Consider the following 23,790-nt stretch of genomic DNA (forward strand, 5'->3'; position numbering starts at 1 on the left):
GAGGGTGTGCCATGTCTGTGTGCTGTGTATGCATGTGCCTTGTCTGTGAGGGTGTACCGTGTGTATGCATGTGCCTTGTCTGTGTGAGGGTGTGCTGTGTATGTACCTCCTGGACTTGGAGTGACATGGGTGCTGGAAACCACACTCAGGTCTTCTTTAAGAGCAACAAACACTCAAGTGTGGAGTCTTCTCCCCAACATCTACTTTCCTGGCCAGACACTGGGGCGATGGAAACAAATAAGATACGACCCTCGCCCAATAGAAACTCACGGTCCAGCGGAGACCTGTAGACATGAAGTTGGCGAGTACAACGCAGTGTGACTAGGGCTGTGGTGGGGGACACCCTGATGGCCAGCCAAGCCCTCTGAAACAGCCCTAAATAAACATGGCTGTGACAGTGCCACAGGCCCAGGTACAGCAGCTGCCATGGTCTGGAGGTACGAGGCAGCCAGGAGGAGGGCTTGGGGCAGCCTTGAGAGACCTGGGTCAGGCAGAGGGCTGGTGATGTGGGGAGAATTTAAAGGCCAAGCTGTCCCCGGCTCATCTGAGACCTACCCCTCCCCGGTCCCCACAGTAGGACACAGGGTTGGGCAGAATGGATTGTGATCTGGGAGACTTGAGGATGCCAAGAAGCCCCCTATCCATCTCCCCATGAAGCTGGTGTGCTAGGCTGTGGGGTCAGTGAACCTGGTTCCTCCAGAGGTGGAAACTGAAGAATTGCCCTGAGAAGCTGAGGGGAGCCAGAAGCGCCCATGGCCCTCGGACTGCTTGAACAGCCCAGCTCTGGAGACAAGAGGCCCTGGGCAGCAGGAGTACCACAGCAGGCGGGCTGCCCCCAGTCAACAGCTGTAGCCCATCATGCCCGTGTTAGCTGCACGTGTGCCAGGGTAGGTGCCCGCCAGGATGCCTTCATCCTGGAGTGAGGGGGGACTCTGGCCTCTTGCACCTGGGTTAGGACCCTAGAATAATGAAATGGCTTTTATAAGCCAGACAGCACTTCCCAGCCAGTACAAGGACTGGGGGACTCTAGACTCTGGCCTTTCTCCACCTAGCCGAGGGTTTGTGGGAGCCAGACAGCCCCGGGGGGTCCCAGGTTCTGCATCCTCCAGTCCAGCATCACCTGTGAAGAGAAGAGCATAGGCAGGTTTTGAGCTTCAGAGTGGCAGGAAACAGATGCTGTGTGTGTGTGACCAGTCCTGCGTCCCCAGGGACCCCACTCATGTGATGCAGTGTGACAGGTATATATTGCATGTGCACAAGCAAGCACCTGCAGTGTGTGGAAACCAGCACACTCTGTGTAAATGGGGTGGACTGTGGCCTCCAGGCCGGACTGTGGCATGTGGCGGCGGCAGCCTCAGCAGGCCTGTCTCTGCCACCTGCTCCCATCCCCGTCCCTGAAGAGCCTCCCTGCTTTCCGCCGTCAAGGACTCCAGCCCGCAATAAGCTGCACTTCACTCCTCCTTAAGCTGTGCCATTTCTGCCTGATTGTAATGGCATATTTTAAAATTACCAGAAATCAAAGCCGAGAAGTGGATATTGCTGCTTTTATTGCCTCGCTGTGTTGAGACTGGGGGAGGGGAAGAGCATTCCACCCTCCCCCACATCTATCCATCCCCCACTTCCTTTTTCTTTCTTTCTTTTTTTTTTTATAGACAGTAATAGGAGAAAATTGGTTTTGAAACTGAATAAAAGTCCCTTTCAGAGGAAATCTTTACTCACGGGTACCTCTGCTGAAAGTAAAATAGAGCATAATGAAAGGTGGTTACGTGATTGTCTTTCATTTACCGAGAGGCCAGGACAGACGGGAGGCTGCCACCATCTCGGGGAATACAAGATTGGAATAATTGCGCCGTAACAAGGAGCTTGTTGTGAAATTAGTATCCTAAGAAAGTGGTGAAAAAAGGCTTTGCTCATGAATACTTCATTATCAGAAGCAGCAGAATTCTGGGCTTCAGACACCTGTTTAGTATTAAATACCTTCCCTCTCTCCCCTTAAACAGCCCCTCCTCGTTTGCAACCGGCGCAGGATGGAGGCACCCCAGGCTGGCTGCCAGGGACAGGGATGGGTGGGATGGGGAGGATTCAAGGACCTCAGGGTACCCAGGCTGAGGAGAAAGAATGGGGGGCCCCACTGGGATGCTCCCTTCTTCCACAGTGGCCTCCAAGACTGGCTTGTCCTGGGCCCAGTGCTCAGGGTAGCTACCACACCCTCAGGAAGGCAGGCTTTGTGGGGACACATGAACTTCCTGTGCCCCGCTACCCCTGGCGTCTGACTTGGTGAGGTGAATAACAAAACGGGCTATGGGGTGGCCCGTCTGAGCTGCCGTCTAAGGGATGCTGTGGGTGACTCTAGCCTACCCTTCCTACTTGGAGTGAGCATCCCAAGCCGCCTCCTCAGGACACCTTCCTGACACTCCTCCAGGGTACCATGAGAACACCCCCAAACAGGTGCCACACCAGTACTTAGGGTATCAGGGACACAGTCCTTACTGGTTCTACCTGAATGCTCCTGTATGGACCGCAAAGATGACCCCATGAGCTAGGGCCAGATTTATCACAGGAGTATGAGAGAGTGGGGGTCTACCACCAGCCAAAGCACAGCTTGACAGAGGACTGGGAGTCTGAAACAGTTGGCTGTGGCCCACACACCAGCTAGCCAAGGGTTTTATGAGGCTCATGAGTTCTGGCTTTGATGTGGAGGTGGGGGGCGCCTCTGATCCTGTCTTGTGATGGCTTTGTGGCACCTATGGATACCTCAGTTTCTCCATCGGAAGGAGATAGAATGTCTGTCTGTTCTGAACATCTGGCCCGAGGTACACATGGTGGCACCCCCTCATCCCAGAAGCTGGGGAACATATGCTGTAGGCTACATAGAGAGAGGTCTAAAAAACAATCGGTCTCTGGTGTTCCTTGGGATGCCAGGGAGGGTGGGAGGTTGTTTGGTGCAGCTCTCAGTGACCAGTGCCTTGTCTCCCTCTTCACAGGAACCCTGCTGCAGAACGTGCCCCGCCTGGGGCTCCCAGCTCAGTCATGCTGGCCTGCCTGCAGAGGACTCAGGACCCACCCAGCCAACACCTGGCCTGCCCCAGCAAGAGCCTTGAGCTTCGCAAGTGTGAGTGAGACCCCTCCCCTGCCTCCTGTTCCTTGTTCCCTCCTCTGCACACTCTGAATCCCGGGACTTGGTTTCTGCTCCTCAGGTCAGAGTGGGCCATGCTGGGGTGTCGAGTGTGACCCCTGCTGGGGTATTCATGCAGAATCTCTACACTGAGATACCTTGGAAGGCCTGGGCTCATCCCCCTGGGAGACACTCACAATGTGCCTCCACGTCAGAGTTCTGGGCGTCACCCCAGCACTCAGGAGAGAGGCCAGCCTGGACTGCATACTTCATGACAGAAAGTAGGGATGGGACATGGGTCTCCAGTGAGGCGCAACATGGCCTCTGTCCTACAGCCTGGAAGCAGCTGTCTACACTGTTGCTGCTGCTCCAACTATTTATTTATCCTGAAAGCAGAATTCTTGTCCATCCTTCCTAAGGACGGAATGAGAGCCTGGAGCCCCACCCTAGAGGCAGTGGTGTCCACTTCCTGTGTGCCCTCAGATGTTTTATGTGCTTTGGCAAATGCTTGCACATCTGATGTGGTCCAGCACCTCACTTGGCCATCCATCCTCCAGGTCACCTGCCAGAGAGCTGCCTCTTTCCGTGTCCCTTTCTCTGGCGAGGATGAGCCATGATTTATTTGGCCAGCCCTCTCTTTAAACTGTCCACAGCTTGTTGATCTGATAAGTGATGTGGCAATAAACCCGGTGTTGTCACCAGGTGTGAATGTAGCGTGGGGAAACTCTGGAAGAGGAGATACGGCGTCAGGGCATGTTAGACCCTTCATCATTCTGGTGGGTGTGATCTGGCAGCCTTAACGGTTACACCCTGGGACAGTGTGCAGCCATGTAAAGGACCACTTCCCCACATGGTCGTGTGCACCAGGACAGGCTCTGGCCCCTGGGCGGTGGGTTTACTGTGTAATTCTCATTTCAGATGACACAAATTCAGCGTCTTTGTATCAGGCCGTTTGTTTCGCTTTGAACATTCTGTGCGTCTATTGGGCTGTTTTCTGACGGGGTGCTGGTTTTTGTCCGTCTTGGTTACCTGTGGGAGCCACTGTGTGTGACATGAGAACAGCATGTCTCCCTGGTTTGTCTTTTGTCTTGGATTCTGCCCCAGTTCACCAGAGCTCCTTTGTGGCTTGGGTTTAAGTCAGATGTGGGGACCCTTCCCCAGGCTGCTCTCTGAAGGCTCTCTTGTTTAAAAGTAGATGACCTCCCTGATTCAAAAGGCTTCCTTTTATACACACACACACACACACACTCAGGAGACAGAGGCAGGCAGATCTGAGTTCGAGGCCAGCCTGGTCTTCATAGTGAGAGAAACCTTGTATCAAAAACAAAACAAAATTGTTTTGTAACTTTACTGGTTTAAAGTGTGAGGTTGAGATCTAGTGTGATCAGAATCAGGCAGGTACTGGTCTCTTTCCTTTCTGTTTGGCAACTCTGGGGTTTGAACCAGGTCCTCATTCACGCTAAGCAACATCTCTTGCCTCTAAGCTAGAGCCAGGTCCACCAGGCTCATCCGTATTTATCCACCCCCACCCCATTTTGTTTTCATTCTTTTTTTTGTTTGTTTGTTTTGAGGCAAGGCCTTGTGTAGCCCAGGCTAGCCTTGAGCTTACCATGTAACCAAAGATGACTTTGACCTCCTGATGCCAGGACAGGGGTCACACTACCACAGCTGGCTCTCGTTGCTGAGGGTTGGAAACTGGCGAGTTTACTGAGCCATGACCCCGTTCAGCCCGCAGTGATCTTTGGGCAGACTCACAGGCTGATTAGCATCAGCAGTCACGCAGCCTCAGACCCAGCGACAGCTGCCGCCTCCCTCCGCCCCTTCTCCACGGAGAAGTTCAGCTCACATCTGTCACAACTGACTTTCGCACCACGCATGCTCTTTTGTGGGTGTTTTTTCTGTAATTACATTTATTTATTTTATGTGTGAGCACATACACACGTGTGACCAGGCACATGGAGAGGTCAGAGGACGGTTTGTGGGAATCACTTATCTCCTTCCATCATGTGGGTCCCCAAAATCAAACTCAGGGCCCTTGGGCTTGGTAGCCAGCCCTTTAACCTGCTGAGCTGTGTGACTGGCCCAGTGTGGCTGGTTCTCCAAGGTCAGCCACATAGCAGCACTGATAACACGGATAGCTTCAGGCTCCTTAGTAACCCACTCCAGATTTCCATGGTAACCTTGTTTATTTGCCTTCTGACCTGAAGAGCCACTTCCTTAGGGGTGGCATTCATGGTGTAACTGTGCTCCTTGACAGATGGATCCCAGGAGTCACGTAACACTTTCCCTCCAAAAACGAGGCATGCCTGTGTGTTCACACTCCTCCCGTGTCCTGAGGCATGCCTGTATGCTCCTCTCGTGTCCTGAGGCATGTGGTTCACACTCTTCCCGTGTCCCCGGAAATGTTCTGCCTTTAGCTCCAACACGTTTGCAGGCCAGTTTGCTTCCGGAGAGGAGAGCGTTTTTTTTGATGCATGACTTCCTGCATAGCGAGGCTGATCCTGTGAACGCTGCTGCCCCCTGTCACCTTGCATCCTCTTGCTAAAAGGACTTTCCAGTTTAATCTCACCCGTTTTACAGTACTCAGTGAAAATGAGAATTTAATGCTTTTTGAGAGCAGCCTCGTGCAGTCCAGGCTGGCTCTGGACTCGCCGTCTAAGTGAGAATGCATTCATCATGCTGCCTCTCCCTTCAGGGAGCTGGACTTGCAGGTGTGCACCACCGTATTGGGTTTGGTTGTGTGTGTTGTTGTTTTAAGACAGGGTCTTCTATGTAGCCCTGGCTTGCCTGGAGGCTGCTATGTAGCTCAGGCTAGCCTCAACCTCCCCAGTGCTGGGATTAAAGATATGGGCCCCTGGCCTCCATATCTGGCTCCTATGTTGTCTTTAGTTTGTCTTGTTGAGTAGGGGGACTGTGTGGCTGTCGTCTCTGGAACGCTGATGATAGTGGTACGCATCATTCCAAATACTGCAGCATGCAGATAGCTCTGCCAAGGAAATGCTGGCTGTGCAATGAGTGTTTGTTCAAGTTGAGTCGGTCTCCCTTTTATTAAAGGTTTATGATCATGAACGGGGCGTGGACATTTCCAGGTGGCTGCACAGGTTATGAGCCTGTGAGCAGTGATGTCATGGGACACCTTTGTGTTGAAGGATCCTTGCATTCTGGTTGAACCCCAGAATGTGGTCATGGGGGGGGATCACCCTCTATAACATACTTTCAGGATGTTATTTTAGGCTTGGATCTGTTATTTAAGATTCTTGCTTTAGAGTTTTTCAGCATTCTTGAAGACAGGGTCTTGTCATGTAGCCCTGACCTTACTCCCATGCCCCCCATCAGAACAATTGGTTTGTTGTTGGCTGTTGCCACCTGTAGCCTTCCCGCACTCCTGTGCTTGGTGACAGTTTAGTGGAGTTGTAAAGCCTGCTCCGTTCCAGGGTAAAACTTAAGCCAGCGTGTGAGCCAGTGGGGCCAGTGTGTATGCCGGTGGGGCCAGCATGTGAGCCGATGGGGCCGGCGGCCTTTTAATGCTGTTTGCTCTTTCTTCTCTGGTAATTGTTTTAATTGTTTTCCTGCTCCTTGAATGGCTCTGATAAAAAATTTTAAACATAATTTGATGCAGGTTTTTCGATGAGGATACATAGTGTGGTGTGATTTGATCCCTGACACCACATAGTGCTCTTTGTCTCATGTACGGCTTCCCGCACGGCTCTAGGGCCAGAGGACCCCAGGTTCCCACCGCTGGCTGCTTCAGCCACCAGCGAGTCCCAGGCATTCCGGTGCTGGGGTACAGTCACGTGCCACCACACTGGTCCTGTGTGGGACCGAAGGATCACAGGCTCTTTGCTGAGCCGTCCCTCTAGCCTCGTGCCCGATCTCGATTACATTAGCTAATGACGTGATCTATTGCCGTTCCCCAAAGATCAGCCTGTAGTATTTATTAGTAATATTACCCTTTCAGGGATTCTAATTCATTGATTTATGCTTTTATCTTTATTAAAATCTTTCTGCCTTTTGAAGTTATTTTTTGAATTAGAGACTTAAATTTTTTTGATTTTTACTTAATTTTTTAGAAATGACAATTTCTCTGTGTGCGTGTGAGAAGTAGTGCGCGCCACAGCTGGGGTGGAGCTCAGAGGACACATTGCAGGAGTCAGTTCCCCGCTTCTCCCGTGGCCACGGACTGCACTCAGGTGTCAGGTTTGGTAGCAAGTGTCTTTACCCACTGAGCTGGACAATGAATTCTTGACAGTGATTTTTATTATTTTTTTAAAGAAAAAGGCCACAAAGTCTAGACTTGTATTTTGAATTTTACTTTCTAGTTGTTTTAAAGTTTTGATTTCTGATTTTTTTCTTCATCTTGACTTTCCCGAGCCCTGCCTGTCCATCGAAGCAAGAACATTGTGTGTGTATATGCGTGCACACGTATGCACGCATGTGTGTGTGCTATGATCAGAGATGCCTCTAAAAATAAAGTTTTTTTGTGTGTCTAGAGACATATCACCCCAAAAAAATACCAGCTCTTTTCTGCAGCGCTTCGTGGTACAAAGTAAGCTTCGGTTTAGTTTAGTTTTGTTTCGTGTTTCCGATGAGGACTGTCTGGTTCAGGGTTTGATGGACACTTGCATTCTCCCCTGCACCTACCTGGATAAGGAGCCACATGCCCTCTGCTAATGAGTTCCAGACAGTTTCTTCTCGTAGAATCCATAGTGATACTGCGGTTCTGTTTAATGTGCAGATATTAGTCCTGTAAACCTTCATGGGAAGAAAATCCTTAACTAACAAAGTTGTTTTAGCACTTTGGGGCCTGGAAGAGATTTTAAGACACTCAGCCTGCTTTTGAGCTCACATTTCTCTTGACACCTTCACCAGTTCTCTGGATTACTGTCTTTCCGTGTGACTTTCCTGTTGTAGAGCTGGACTAAGCTTTGTGACCCTAACACACCACTCCCCTTTTACTACATATAGGGTGTGCCTTCCTTCCTGCCTTCCTCTATTGCCCTCCACCACCTCTCTCTGAACCCATTGCTCGCCGGTTGGCAAAACTGGACGCTCAGGCACTCCAAGGATCCCCTTGTCTCCACGCCTCCCCTTCATATACACTCAGGGATCTGAACTTAGGTCCTCGTGTTTGTAAGGCAGGTACTTTACGGACAGAGTCGTGTGTGTCATTTTCCCTGAAGATGACGGAATCAGCGTGTTCTGCGGTTGCTCTGTGGAGCTGACTTCATGTCTGCAGCCTCAGCAGCTGTGCATGTGCAGTAAAGACAGGAATGACACTGAGCTGTAACCGGGCCCTCGGTCCCTTCCGTGGTCAGCAGTACCCTCGCCTCAGCCTCTCTGGCATTATCCCAGATCCTGCTTCTGTTTCTCTGTGTCCTCAAGAAATAGGATCCGTGCACAGCACAGCCTGTTAGCCTTCCGCTCCGTCTTCTAAAGTTAGCTGGCTTCCAGGGTGCTGCAGGGCAGCCGTGGGCAATCCATAGTCATGATTTCCTACCTTCCAAAGGCTCCATTCCTTGTACCTCTACTTGAGAGGGTTAAAGAAAACGCAACTTCATGCCGTCCTGCGCTCACCCCACCGCTGCCCCTTGTTTTCAAACTTAGACGTCCTCTGTATCCAGTTACTTTACCAGGCTGTCTTGGGTTGACCTGTTTTCATCCCTTTCCAGGATTGCAGCCTCTAAGCCAGGCTCCTAGCTTTGTTTCCCTCCTTCCCCTCTGCGCCTGCGCTCTCTCCCATGCATGCCTACTCTCTCTTGCTCTCCCTCTCCCCCCCTGCACTTTGAGGACCATTCTCTTCTCTTGCACAGTTGCTTTGTGTTCCCGCTTCACAAACACAGTTGCTTTTACATGTTTCCCCTGTAGTCTGTCTCTCCTTGAAGCACTGGACTGTCACTGCCATCTCTTCTCTGGTGACAGTCGTCTCTGGGGATGTAGTTTGACATCAACCCTGACCTTGCCCGAGCTTCATTCTGATGAGGTCTCATGCTTGTTCAGTGTGGCTTACCTTTGGAGGAAGTGAGTTTGTCCGGCCCAGCCGTCTGCCGGAAGTTCATGGTTCAGGAAGGCTGAGGCCGTGTCCTGATGGGACTTTCCCGGTGTCACAGATGCAGCCACCCCTCCTCCATCGCTGCCGGGCTGCAGAGCAGGTGCGGCATGGCTCTGTGACTGTATTCCTAGTCCTGTGCTCTCTCCAGCCAAGTGTGTTCCCTGCGCCTCTCCTGTCACTAGAGAGGGACTTAGGCTTTGCATTTGGGGTGTCTCTGGGCCTTGAGGGGTACATGCTGCTGCTCAGTGAGTGCATCGTGACTTTTCTATGTTTTTTTTCACCCCACTTGATCTTTACAGCATGCGTCTTTGTTTGCATCCAGGCCTTAGTGGCATGTGCACTCGACACGGGTAATGGCACATTGAAACACAGCTGGGCATCTAAGGTGTTTTTAGTCAGTTCAGTTCTTGTAGGAGGGCCTCACTCTCCCAGGATCTGCTATCGTTGTTAGATAGGGTCTCGCCATGTAGTCCAGGTTGGCCACAAACTCCTGGCTATCCTCCTGCCTTTGCCTTCCAAGTACTGGGATCGTAGGTGTGGCCTCCGTGCTGGTTGGGTGGTGACTACATTTCCTTCCTGCTCCAGGGCTGGAGCAGAAGAGCACAGAAGGCCATCATGGCCCGCCTCTTCCCACTCCAGTTCTTTCCCGGTCTGTACCTACCGGAGAAGACGTGGGGTCTAGCCAAAAGGGAACAAGGAAGGAGAGGAGGGAATTATGTCCCATGTTCCGCTGCCAGACCCACCCTGACACCTGGATAAGGCTTCTGCCTTTTCCTTCTAGGTATGGTGATAGGTGGGGAGCCCTCTCCTCTCTTTGTCCCAAGCAGAACTTAGGATGGAAAGTCTGGTCTGAGCTCTGGGCCATGCTGGTTACCACTAAGGTAGGAAGGTCTTGGCCAGGCTGTGGACAGTGTGACCTTGGACAAGCTGATCAGTCTCCTGGGACCTGTGTCCCCTTCTATAAAGGGGACAGAAAGTGGATAGAAAAAAGTCTAGCTCTGACTGCCTGTGACAGGTAGCTTCAGAAGATACAGGGGGTAAGACAGCTTGAGACCCTGTCCTTTTCCTGTACTAGGGGGATGTAGTAGCCTGACTTAAAGAACTGTGACAAGAATCAGCTGCCGCGTGTGCCCAGAACACACACCTAAGGGACCAGAAATGGTCACAGATTACATCTCTAGAAGAAAGTGACTTGAAAAGAAAGAACAGAGTATGTGTGTCCCCTCCCCTCCCTTAGGCCTGAGAGCTGAACCTTCCCAACTGGCCAGAGTCCTAAGGTCCCAAGCCAGAGCTGCTCAGCCCCCAGAACCCTCTGTCTCAGCTCTGCAGGCCTTCACCAGAGTTGTGTTCTGCTAAAATACAGGCTCTGCGGAGTCCCAGGGAGGTAGTGTGTAGCTGGTGGGGGAGGGTTCAGGGACGGGGGGGGCTCTGCTGTGCTCAAGGGCACGGGGGATGGGGTGGGCAGCTGTGCAAGAGCAGAGGGTAGCTTGTACTAGAACCTTACCCCCCCTCCAGGATCCAAGGTGGATGGATTAAGGGGTCAGGTACTGGCTGAACCCCACACAGGCCATGTGTGTGACTTTAGGAGAGTGATTGGACACTCTGACAGGGATAAGAAGGAAGGAAACCATCACGGGTGGGCAGCCAATTCCAGCACTTTGCCTGTCCCCTTCCCAGCCCAGTACCATTCCTTGCCGTGACTGAGAAACACTGAAGGGCATGTAACTCAGGAGCGGTAGACTTTCAGCCTGACTGACCCTTCCCTACTGCCGGGTATTCCCTGTGATCTGCCAAGTGGAGTCTGCCCCTGTGACCTTCCAGCCGCTGGCATTTCTACAGGGGCCGGCAAGACGGCTTCCCAGCCTGCTGATGTCCAGTTCCTGGGGCACATGGGAGAGAACTGGCTCCCGTAAGCTGTCCTCTGACCTCTACGTGGGTTGCTGTGCCTCTGTCAAAAGAAAAATGTAAAAGAAAAACTGCACAGGGCAAGGGGTCCTAGTAGCCAGCAAGACAGCAAAAGAAAAGGAACACGTGGGGGCTGGAGAGATGGCTCAGCGGTTAAGAGCACTGCCTGCTCTTCCAAAGGTCCTGAGTTCAATTCCCGGCAACCACATGGTGACTCACAACCATCTGGAATGAGGGCTGGTGCCCTCTTCTGGCCTGCAGACATACACACAGACAGAATATTGTATACATAATAAATAAATATCTAAAAAAGAAAAGAAAAGGAACACGTGTCAGGGCCAGACGTAGGACATTGGGAGAAGGCAACTTGAGCAAGAGTGTGGCTCTAACAGCGTTCTGCCGCAGAGGCTGCCTGACTTTGTGTGCCTTTGCGTGCCAACAGCCGCATGTGATTTAATATGAAGCGTGGAACTGTTCTAATAAAGCCCAAGTGGTGTTGGGGCTGGGAAGATCGCTGCCCTCATGCTCTTACTTTGCGAGAACCCGAGTTCCAGCCTCATGATGTGTTGTTTTGTTTGGAGGCGGGGTCTGCCTCCGCCTCTCGGGTGCTGGGGTGTGGGCCTGTGCCCAGCACCCCGACTTTATTAGTCTCAAGTGCTCTGAATCCGTTCCATGTGCTTCTTGGCTGTTACGTATCTTCTTGAGGAAGTCTGTGCATTTCCTGTTTCAACTCCATTACTCGCCTTTCTCTCAGAGTATCCAGGCCCCACGTGTATTCTGGGTCCTAGTCCTGTTTCACGGGCGTGAGTTGCAGGAATCCTCTCCTGTCCTGCAGCTGTCTTCCTCACACTTCCTGACTCCCCTTTGAAGCACCAACTGTTATCATTCTGGTGACGTCATGTCCATTGTCAGGTGCTTTTGTGCAGGTTCTGTATGACTCGTGTTTTCTCGTGAGCATCTCTAGTCTTCAGGCCAGTGAGACAGCGCAGTGGGTGGAGGTGCTGCCAGCAAGTCTGCAGACCTGAGTTGATGCCCGGGATCCACATGGTGGGAAGAGTTGCCATCTCATGCCCATGTGGGGCTTGCTCTCCTCCACCACACATAGTAAATAAAAGGGGTTTGGAACATTTTAGCTTTCTTTGTACACTTCTGACTACACTCTTGAGTTGATCTTTGCATATGGAAATGGTCCAACCTCATTATTTTGAATATAGCTGGTGTTCTCTTCAACACCAGTCACTGGAAAGACCACTCTTCTCTACTGAGTGGTTATGTGAATTTGTACCCTGACCTGCTGGTGCCTCTCTCTTTCTGTCTGGTTCCCACAATGGCCCAATTGTTTTAACTCTTTATTAAGCTTCAGAATTAGAAATTGTTTGGACTTTTCTGGATTCCCGAATTTCAGGACCTGCTTCTTAGTTTTTGCAAGGAGGCCCAGCTGCTGTCCTCAGTCTCCCAGTCCATGAACATGGGATATCTTCCCATTTATTTTCTTTCTTTGAACGTTTCATCGCTTTCAGATCACTTTGTTCTTCTGTTAAAATTTGTTCCTATTATTTTTGATGCTGTTTTGAACAGAATTAAGGGTTGTTTCTGTGTTGTTTCTCCTGGTGCTAGGGATAGAACACGGGCCTTCTCCCTACTCAGCAACTGCTCTGCCCAAGGTGCACCCTCAGCCCTGGTGTTTCATTTTGTTTTCTGAACTGTGAGCAGATGGAAACAGAACAGGAAGGAAGCAGGTGTCAGGTAGTGGGCAGAGGCCATGAGAGCCGGGGAAGGAGGCTTGGCATGACTGCAAGGACGAGTCAGGTACAGACTAGAGTCACGTGTGACTGAAACAGCCAGGCTGAAGGGCAAGTGAGAAATCGTGAGGGACAGGCAAGTTAGGGTGGGGAAGGAGGGAAATGAGAGGGTGGCCACCCCAGGGCTCCAGCCAGCCTGGGGGTGAGGAGGAGGGGTAGGGGGTAAGGGGTGGGGGGTGGTGCAGGATGTCCCGTAATTAGATCTTGTGGCTTTATTCATGTGCTCACACATCGGAACGTTCTCCCACTTAATCCTCACCCCCTGCCCCAAGAGATAGGACAGACACACACGGACAGACACACACACACACGCACGCACGCACGCACGCACGCGCACACACACTCTCCAGAGCGCACCTGGAATTATCCAGGGTCTAATCCTCTGTTTGACCACCAGGGGTCAGTACCTGCAACAGATTGGGGTCCCTGGGACAGCCAGCAAGGTGCCAAGCTGCCACCCGTGACTGCTTGAGTCCTTCCCAATAAAGACCAGAGAACAGCTGCTCTCCCCTGCCCAGTCGTCTCCCCCCACCCCCAGCCCGGAGCGGTCTCATTAGGCATTCTGCTGGTGCCACCGGCTAATTAGTGTCACGTTAATTGAGCATTCAGGAGGCTGCCACCTCCAAGGGCATAGTGTCACAGTGAAGGGGAATGCAGATGAAGGGTGGTGCCCTGGGACTTCCTGGTCCCCTGTGGAGGGCAGGGGCTGGACGGAAGAGGATGCTATTACCACTCTCCCACGCCTGTGACAGCACCAGCCTGTACTCAGAAATCTGAGCTTCCCATGAGTCAGAAGGTGACTGGGCCACTTTGGGGAGACCCAGTTCTAAGTGTGCTGCTCCTGGGCCCCAGGCTCCTGAGCCCCAGGCCTCTGAGCCCCAAGCTCCTGAGCAGGCCTGCCCTCTCCTGTCAAGTGAAGTTGGCCCCAGTATAAATCTCCCAAAACAACCTGAGCCCTGGGCCACCTCAATGATACAGGCCTAGATCCTGCAGGGCATCTGGAGCCCAGGACTAGGAATTCTGGGATGGTGGCTCCCCACTCTCCTTGAAGAGGCATCTCATTGCATGCTTAAGTCCCCTGGAACCCAGCCTTCAGCCGCATCCTGGTAAGAACACCCACCGCCTGAGTCTGCATAGTCAAGGTAACTGTGACCCTGCTCTACCGCTTAGCTCCCCACAGCGGAGCCCCGCCCTCCCCTCCCTTCCCCCCCTGCTGCTGGCAGCAGTGCAGTGAAGCCCTCTCATCTCCCTGAGGCGACATTAAACCCCACTCAGAGGGCTGGTTTTAATTGGCTTAATATACTCGTTAATAACCGCGTCTATTTAACGCACCTGTAAAAGGCCCATAACATTAACTTAATGGCAGCGACAGTTCGCCCGGCACTTCCTGCCAGCCTTTTAAATCTCCAGACAAGCCGTTAATGGGGACTTCCTGGATGGAGATGGATTGGGGGAGAGCTAAGCAGGGAGAGGCAGCCCGGGTCACCCTACTTGATGCTAACCCTGCGTGTCTAACCTTTTCGGAGCACAGGGCCCTCCAGAGCTGTCTCACGAGGGCACAGTGCCTGACCCAGGGGAAAATGCGACCCTGTGTGTACTGAGGGCCTGTTGACAGGAAAGGAGGCTGCAGAGAGAGGTCTAGGTCAGGTGGCCAGAATTGCCTTGAACAGCGCATCTTAGTGAAGGCTGTTACAGAGGAGCTGAGTGGGGACAGCACACGAGAGCTCCAAAAAAAATCATTGTCAACACCAACACAGGCCAGAAACACCAAGGAAGGCTTGTCCTTTGTACCTGCTCCCAAGACCCTCCAGACTCAAGCAGTAGGAATCAATTTAGTACCAGCTTGGAGAGGGGCCATGGCACCCTGAGGGCACACGTTGCAGATCTGGGACTTAAAAGACCACTGGTATTCAGTTGGTCTATTACACCTTCACCCCTGCTCAAAGGCACACCCCAGTCAGGTGTCTTATTTCCAGCCAGGCCCACCTATGATCAACTCGAGATGAACACATCAGTGTATTAATCCATTAGTACCCTAAGACCCCGTCAGCCCTATGTGTGCCACCAGCAAGGGACCAAGCCTTCAACACACGGGCCTTCAGGGGATTATTTTATACCCCAATCATAATGGATGGTCTCTCTCCCTGGGGAACCGTCCATGTGGAGCATATACCAGAAGACCACAGTGGCCTGGGGCCTGGGATGTTTCGGTTTCCAGCACCCATCTCTGGGTTGCTGGCCCCTGTCTCAGATCCTGTATGCCTCCCCTCTTCAAAGGCTGCCACCTCATTGACCTCTGCGTCCAAGCCACAAACCCTCCCAGCCCACCACTCAGTCTGCGGACCTCACTGTTCATTCCCAGGGCAGTATGTCAAACCGTCCCAGGAGTCAGTGCCAAGCGGCCACTATACCCCGGACTTGACAGTGAGAAGCTGCCCCGTGATGTTCCTGGGGGTGGAAGAAGTGTTTAGGGTTTTCTGGACATGAGATACCTGTGTGGCCTCTCCACACAGCTGGGTCCAAGTGGCAGTCAGGTGGCCTTTTACCGAGTCACCGTGGGTGGTAGTGAACACCTTTAATCCCAGCACTCGAGAGGCAGAAGCAGGTGGATCTCTGTGAGTTTCGTGAGGTCTCTTTGTAAGTTCCAGGACAGCCAGGGCTACATAGAGAGACCCTGTCACCTCACGAAAGTCACTTAGCAACATTCCTGCCCACCCATACTACATTCTTCTCAGTATAATGAAGCCACTAATCCAGTTCATATCAAACGAGGGGAACCAGACGTGGCTACTTAGGGAAGATGTGCCCAAGAATGCGGATGTGTCCACCACATCTGTCAGCCTGCCCCCCTTCTGTTTCCGGGGCTTGTTGCTGCCCGCCATCCCATCCAGGGTGCTGGCTCCTTTCCTCCCTGCCTGCATGGTAGGGCCCAGGAAGCAGAGGGTATACGGCAGACAGCAGCGGCAGGGGTCCAGAAGGGACAGGCTCAAGCGTCTGCTGTGTCCTATGGGAGTGGGGCCCAGCTGTGCACAAACCATTAAGGGAACCCTGAGTCTGGTGGCCAGCTGCAGGCAGTGCCATGGTCCCTTCAGTAATGACAGCTGCCACTGAGATTCCTCAGACCAACTGGAATGGGGGTAGGGCAGGCTGGATGGCTGGGTGGATGCTGGGCTTTTCCATGGCTCCCCTAAAGAGCCCGCTGACACTCAGCTCTCCAGCCTCTCCATGAGGACCTTTCCCTATTCCCATTGCCCTGCCTTTACCAGACCCTGAAATGGTGTGAGCACTTGTGACAGGGACTTTGCAACCTGGGCCCAGGAGCCAAGTAGCCGAGGATCCCAAGCCAGGTCCACTGCAGAACAGGCTGTGCTGTGAACCACTCCAGGGTAGCCAGAAAAAAAGGGTCTTTTAGGGACCAAGGATTAAGGCGGGGGTATCATCTCAAAGGCGTATGTGGGGCCCATGATTAAACCAGCCCTGTGATGGGAAACCCCAGCAGCCTCGCTGTCACCATGCCCAGGAAGAGGCTCACCAACACCAGCCTGAGCAGCCAGGTGATGGCTAGAGAGTGGTGGCCCTCAGCCGTCAGACATGACCCAGCCCTGCTGGGCGCTGCCTGGGGTGGAGTGATGGTGACCCAGAAGACAGACCGGTCTAGCTCTGCCCTTGGCTGGTTGTGACCTCTGACCTCTTAACCTACAAAATGGAGACCTGTGTGTCATCTTATCTTGGGTCAGGTGACAACACTGTGTGGCTGATGGGACTTGGAAACCCAAGAGCCACTTGGCTGAGTGTCTATTCAGGGTCCCTCAGGAGGCTCGGCTGGGACTGGACAAGACTCACATGGCCACACTTCTATTCATCTCCTAGGCCTCTCCAGGGTCCCCGTGTGAGTGGGTGTCGTGGGCGAAGCAGCCCACAGAAAACCATGTTTCCTTCCAAAGGGTCTTGCTGGTTATACAGTTCAACCCTGCCTGCTGTGGCTCCAGGGGACAGCAGAGTCTAGAGTTGCCAGGTGGTCAGAATGACTAGGGAGCCAGGGCTCCAGGCCGGCTGCCACATGTCATACTCCTATGTACGTCACAGGGATGCCATCCCTCCACACACACACCACTCAGAAAATGGTGGGTGCAGAGCCTGTACCTGGCCAGCGCTGGCCACCGCAAGCCTCTGCCTCCAGACACCACTGTCTGCAGGAAGCCCGCTGACCAGATGGGGGCCAGGTGCGCCCTCTTTTGGTAAGAAGACCAGGGAAGCGGGCATTTCCTCCCTTTTCTTAAGGTTTTGAACACCTAATTTATTCCATCCATTAGATAGATTTTGTAGATTTAATCATTTTCACAGTTGGTGGCTCATTGGATACTCAAGATAAACTCCGAATGAAAGCGCAATGCAGAGGACAAATGAGTTTTCACACCACAATGGCAGACGCTTGCCTGGGAAGAGTTTAAGGGGAACACAAATACACACGGCCATCATTTTTTTCCCCTCCCGGCAGCTGCTTTTGCTGAGTCTGGTAGGTTTCCACAGCTAATTTCACCAGTTTTGTTCATCTGTAAAATTGCATAAAAGTGACATTTTTGTGCTCATTATAGCAACTGCTGATTTATGGCTGGCAAATGAAGAGCGGGTCCCTTTTCTGCGGGACTCTCAGAGTGGTGCTAAGTGCCCATGAAATTGCTTGTATAACGTAGTTTAAATCCAACCGCAGAGAAAGATTCCTCCGTTGGCCAAAGCGGCGTTTCCATTCTCCACACCACGTTTATTTTAGGCTGCTTCGGAGCTGGGGAGGCCCAGGGCAGGGTCCGGGTTAGGCCAGCGGATTGAGAGGTAGAGGAATGTGACACCCTATTCCATGTTGTCACCGCCTCCTGCCATGCTGCACCTGGGCCTTGCTGGCCCGAGGGGCCGGGCGGATCATGCTTACTCTGTCCTGTGTGCTGTGGGCTGAGGCAGCTACCAGGTCCAACCCACTGGAAGCCACAAGTATGCAGATCCCTAGTCGTGACCAGCATCTGTCTCCAGCTGTTTGGCATGCCCACTCTGGTGAGAAGCCACCCTGATGTGCCCAGGCCCTGCCTCAGCTGGCCTCAGCTCTCCCAGCTGCTCCTGGCAGTTGTGTCTGGGAAGGCTGACCTAGTCATCACCCTGCCTGACACAGAGAACCGCCATCTAGACTAATGCTGGACCAAAGCCATTCAGGTCAGGCTCTGGGAGGACAGGTAGGAAGCCTCTAACTGAAAGGGCCTCATGGGTGTGTCCCTCTCTGGTAAGACTCTGCCCTGGGCCAGACTTGGTCTCCTCCAGCACAGCCTACTACACATGGGCCCGCTGAGTCCTCACAGCCTCTCTCAGAGGCAGCCTTAGGACATCTGCATAGATGAGGAAAGGAAGGCTCAGCATGATGAAGCCATTACCTAAGTCCCCTGTCACCCACAGTGTGACCCACACGCTGGGCCCCTCAGCACCGCCAAGGTCACCCTGTGACTGGCACCATTATTGTTCCCATTCCACACGTGGGAAAACTGAAGCTGGCCCAAGCAGCTTGCCTAGGGCTACAGAGCCAGGGCTCCACCCAAACCCTGCCAGCGCCAGTACAGGTCCTCCTGTGTGCCTCCCTGTGCCCCTGCCTCAGAGGAAGCTCTGGGATGTGCTCTGGTTTACTGGAATGGCTCAGGATGTCAGGAGGGGTCTGTGAACCAGCAGCTTACACACACACACACACACACACACACACACACACACACACACACACACACACCTGGCAGGGCCAGTTGTGACCACCTATAGTGGGTGAGTCTCACAATCTAGAATCTCACACACAATATTAACAGGCCAGCCACCGTGAGCACCCAGCATCTACTTCATCTCACCCAGCCTGGAATGACAGCACAGCTAGTCCATGCTGCCAGAAGTGGGGCTGGGGATGCTCAGTTGGTAGGGTAACTTGCCTAGGAGGCCCTGGGTTCTATCCCAGGCGCTGCATAACAGGGCATGATGGCACACAGCTGTGACCCTCGCTCTTGGGAGGAAGAGGAAAGTCAGGGTCATTCTTGTATATGCACACACCCAGGACCCTATCTCAAAGAGGAAAAAAGTAGCAAACTCTGTTTAAACTTTGTATGTGTGTGCGGTTTCCTCTGTGAACTTCATGCTTTCATTCAAAAGTTGGAAGTGTGGAACCAACAGAAGAAAAACCAGCAAGGGAAGGGGAACTGGGCAGCTCCCAGAGCCCTGGTGGGGACTGAGGGGTTGTGGCTACCAGCCTGACACTCACTTGTGCCTCTGTCTCCCTGCAGGTGAGTCAGTGGCCAGCTCTATGCATTCCGCCCGCTACCCAAGCCCAGCCGAGCTGGATGCCTATGCTGAGAAGGTGGCCAACAGCCCGCTGTCCATCAAGATCTTCCCTACCAACATCCGAGTGCCGCAGCACAAGCACCTGAGCCGCACGGTCAACGGCTATGACACCAGCGGCCAGCGCTACAGTCCCTACCCTCAGCACAGCACCGGCTACCAGGGCCTGCTGGCCATTGTCAAGGCTGCGGTCGTCTCCTCTGGTTCGGCTGTGCCCGCTGGGCACACCAAAAGTGTGCTTAAGAACGTGGAGGGCAAGCGGACTAAACTGTCACCGGCCACTGTGCAAGTGGGCATCGCACCCTACCCGGTGCCTAGCACTCTGGGGCCTTTGGCTTACCCGAAGCCACCCGAGGCACCTGCCCCACCGCCCAGCCTACCTGCAGCCGCTACTGCCACCTCTGTGATCCCTCTGCCGGGCCGGGGCCTGCCCCTGCCACCTTCCAATCTGCCCTCCATCCATAGCATCCTCTACCAGCTCAACCAGCAGTGCCAGGCCCCAGGCGCTGCCCCAGGCGCCTGTCAGGGTGTGGCTGTGCCCCACCCCAGTCCAGCTAAGCATGGCCCGATGCCCAGCTTTCCTAGCATGGCTTACTCAGCCACAGCAGGTCTGCCAGACTGCCGGAAAGGGGCAGAACTGAGCCAGGGAGCCACACCAGCCCTGACACTGGCTGGGGCCACCAAACCTGCAGGGTATGCAGAAGGGGGCCTGGATTACCTGCTATGGCCGCAGAAGCCACCCCCACCCCCACCCCAGCCACTTCGAGCCTACAGTAGTAGCACCGTAGCCAACAAGTCTCCTGAGACTTGTGGTGGGCGGGCATTCGAGAGGGCCAACGGGTCGCCCCACAATTGTGGTGTGGGGCTGCCCACCAGCTTCACCGTGGGCCAGTATTTTGCTGCCCCTTGGAACAGTGTTCTGGTGACACCTACTAGCGACTGCTACAATCCAGCAGCAGCTGCGGTAGTGACAGAGCTGGGGCCAGGAGCTGCCAGGGAGCTAACTGGGCCTCCTGCAGACGCACTCTCGGGCCTGGCCAGCAAGAGCGTGTGCAACACAGCGGTGCTGAGCAGCAGCCTGCAGTCGCTAGAGTATCTCATCAATGACATCCGGCCACCCTGCATCAAGGAGCAAATGCTCGGCAAGGGCTATGAGACAGTGGCCGTGCCCCGGCTGCTGGACCACCAGCACGCCCACATCCGCTTACCTGTCTACAGATAAAGTCTGCTCTGCGAGCACATGAACCGATGGACAGATGGACAGGGTGCTGAGGGGTTAGCAGGCCACAGCACAGGGCAGGATGCGAGTAGGCCGTCCTGCCTGCCCTGTGGCCATGTGTCCACAGGGAAGCCAGGCTGGTTCGCTCCGCACTGTGGTGGGCAGGCAGGTTGACCTCACTCACCAGGGCTTTCTCCCCCAACTTGCTGCCCTAGGGAGCAGGGAGGGTCCAGGGCTGCCTGCAAGGCCCATCCTTCCTCCATCGAAGCAGGGAAAAAGGACCTTCTGCAGACAGGAAGTTCCTTCTGGAGCTCCAGCAGAGGCATTCAGACCAGGGGTGTTTCAGTCAGCATGAGCCACACATACTGGGTCTTTACCCATAGTCCCCTAGTCTCTCAGAAAAGGAGCAGGAAGGATTCCTGCTAGAAAGTCCCTGGGTACAAAGTGCACCCCCTACCAACTACTCTAGGTGAAGACCACTCTGACTCCAGACTCCTAGAGGCCTCAGGACTACCAGCCCCCTGTTCCTCCTGATTCTCCTCCCCATCCTTCCTAATAGGAATCACATCCCACCCTTCTCTCTCCACCCTGGACCAACCTCTTCTCTGTTCCCTCCACTACACCGTATAGGGCTGCCGGGAACAGCTGGTGCATTGCACAAGGGCACCGTGCCCAAGGAGACTCCACGCACGTCCTAAACGTGTGTATTTGTTAGAGTTGCCTGCATTCCAAGGAAGGGACACCATTTCCCTACCCTCACAGAGATGTCACGGGCTAGCGAGGGGCCTGTAAATTCAGACTCCATTCATGTGGACGATCTTGCCTTCAAGTGTGGGGTCTCCTGGGAGCAGTGAGAGGGTGACCTCCTGGCTATAACTGGAATACCCCATCAGCTCCTCTGCACCCCCCCCCAGGCCTGACCTGCGCTGCTGTGGGGAGAGGTGGCATAGATAAGCCCAAGAAGTCAAGGCCTGCAGTCCCTGGGTCCCAGCCCAGCCCAGCCCCAGGCACTCACTCCAGAAGCGGTACCATATCTCTCCAAGGCCTGTCCAAGCACTAAGTGCATTTACAAATCTCTGAGAATGTTTTTTTTATACTAAAATTGACCATTATATTCTACTGTGAGAAGTGCAGTCTGCACTTTGTTGTTTTAAAAACGAAGAGAAAGAGAAAAAAACCAGAAAACAGATGGTTGTCTCAGCCGTGTGCTGTGAAGATGTTTCCACTCTCGCTAACGCCCTCCCTTGGGGATCCACGGGAGGGCGCCCCAGGGAGCCTGGTGGGAGGGTTGGCATACACGGTGTTCTGTGCCCAAGTTATTACAAAGCTCTTCAAGCTGGGTGCTACCCCATGTGTTCTGTCATCTTTGGTGGCCAATGGTCCACCCATAGAAGCAAAATCAGAATCAAAACTGAGCTCCGGTAGCTCTCTAGTGCTGGGGTGGCTTCCGAACCCTCCATCGTAAGCCCCTCCCCAGCTCCTCTCTGTCGTCCTCCCAGCTTAAATGGTGGCAGAATACCTGGAGACAGGCTTGCCTCATCCTGGCCAGCCCAGATGACACTGGGCCAGACACATGTCACTGGGAGGTCATTCACCAGGGACCAGCTGAACCTTGCTAGAGACTCATCCTTGGGAGGTGGGAGGTCTCCTGCCTGAGTTTATAGTGCCATGGGCCTGGTGCCCACACAGAAAGATGAGACCTGTCCTACGGTGGGGGTGCAGAGAGTGGGGGGCGGAATCTGAGTTCAGAGCACCCAACAGGATGGGAGACGGGAAGAGGGGTTCAATCCCACAGCATGAGGGTTTCACTATGCCCATGTTTGATCCCAGTCAGATAATCTATGCCAAGAAAAATTGGGACATCCAGTCTGGGGCAGCCCTCCCGCCCCACACGGAACCCTGACCAGTGTGGTGGGGATTAGGGCAGAGATAGGAATGTCCCAAGTCAGCCAGGCCCTCAGCTGGGGCCACAGTCTCCTGAAACCTTTCAGTAACCCAGAGTCCACTCAAAGGGAATAGTCTCAATGTCACCGTGTGCAGAAGACCAGGCTTTTCCCTGGGAATTTCACCCCGAGCCAGGCACATCTGCTAACCCAGGGGATATGGGAGACCAGGTGACACGGGGTAAGTGCTGGAAAGACCACCAGGGTCGAGTCACAAAGAATCAGTGACATGATCACCTCAGTGGCCCTGTCAGGTAAGGAATGGGGTCACATCTTTCCCAGAGCAGACACAGAACCTGAGGAACACCTGCAAAATAATGGCAGCCCCGCAACTGTCTAAAACAGAGCCAGTGGGCCACCCAGAGCCGAGACGGGCATAGCAGGTAGCTGGACAGGGTCTGAGCCCCAGTTGCTACACTGAACTATCAAAAAAACAAAAAACAAACAAACAAAAAAAAAACCCACCAAACTGGCATATTGTGTGATGGAAACACAGGCGGCAGGAATGGCCCTAGGAGGGCAGACCAGTCTGCCCTGTGGCTGGGTTCCTTCTCCCTGGGCCTCAGTTTCCCCTCCGGAGCTGAGATGGCTGACCTGAAGAGCATTCTAGATGCTATGGCATTGACCCATGCTTTTCACGGAGACCCTGGATTGACATGACAGCCTTGGGGCAGGTCAGGCCACCAGAGTGACGGAAGTGGGTAGTCAAAGCAGGCTTGGGGCCAAGGAGCTCCTGCTGGCGCACAGTGCTCTGCACAGGTGAGTCTGGTGAGGTCACAGCCCCCCAGAAAGAAGCCCCCCAACTCCATCTCCACTCCTGGATGCTCTGTGCACACCTGGAGGCAGCAGAAATGCTGCAGGTTTTGTTTGCCTTTAGAATCAAGTTGGCCTGCGTGGCTGGGCTACGGGGAGGCAGGCTAGGCAGCTAAGCCAAGAGAAGCGGCTCCTCCACCCTACCCTCTCCCATCCCCGCTGTGGTTCTCTGTCTCCGTTCCAACAGGCTCTCTTTCCCCTGGAACTACCTTGGGCTCCCATGTTTCCAGGCTGAGATCAGGTGGTCAGGCCTGCTGTACCACATTCATGGCCACAGTGGCAAAGCCACCAAGGTGCAACTTCTGCATCTTACCGCATCAGGACAGCCAGGGACTGAGAACAACTGGGACAGACATCAGGTCAACTGCCCCAAACAGGAACCAGACCCCAGAGATAAGCAGGTCACATGGCCTATTAAAGGCTCTGAAAAGTTCTGCATGCCAATGCCCTTAGCCTTACTTAGCCCACGACCCTGCCAATATCTGAACTTAAGTTTTTGTTTCTATTAATGTACCAGGGAACAAAACTTTGTTCAGGGAAACTATGTTGCATTAGAGGAGAATGAGTGCCTTCTCCCTGGGCCTCAGTTT

At 53.5% G+C, this 23,790-nt stretch overlaps 1 protein-coding gene across 1 annotated transcript in view; it reads left to right on the forward strand.

The window, feature by feature from the left end:
* Positions 1 to 21,782, forward strand: part of Fam222a (family with sequence similarity 222 member A) — a 44,487-nt gene extending 22,705 nt beyond the window's left edge. Inside the window, exons 2-3 of the mRNA XM_005344265.3 lie at positions 2,985 to 3,112; positions 19,171 to 21,782. Coding sequence (XP_005344322.1) covers positions 3,031 to 3,112; positions 19,171 to 20,447 — 1,359 coding nt within the window. The 5' untranslated portion in view covers positions 2,985 to 3,030 and the 3' untranslated portion in view covers positions 20,448 to 21,782. The remainder of the gene's footprint in view (positions 1 to 2,984; positions 3,113 to 19,170) is intronic.
* Positions 21,783 to 23,790: the final 2,008 nt, after the last annotated feature.

This window comes from Microtus ochrogaster, chromosome 2 (genome assembly GCF_000317375.1).
Source record: "Microtus ochrogaster isolate Prairie Vole_2 chromosome 2, MicOch1.0, whole genome shotgun sequence".
Taxonomy (NCBI): Eukaryota; Metazoa; Chordata; class Mammalia; order Rodentia; family Cricetidae; genus Microtus; species Microtus ochrogaster.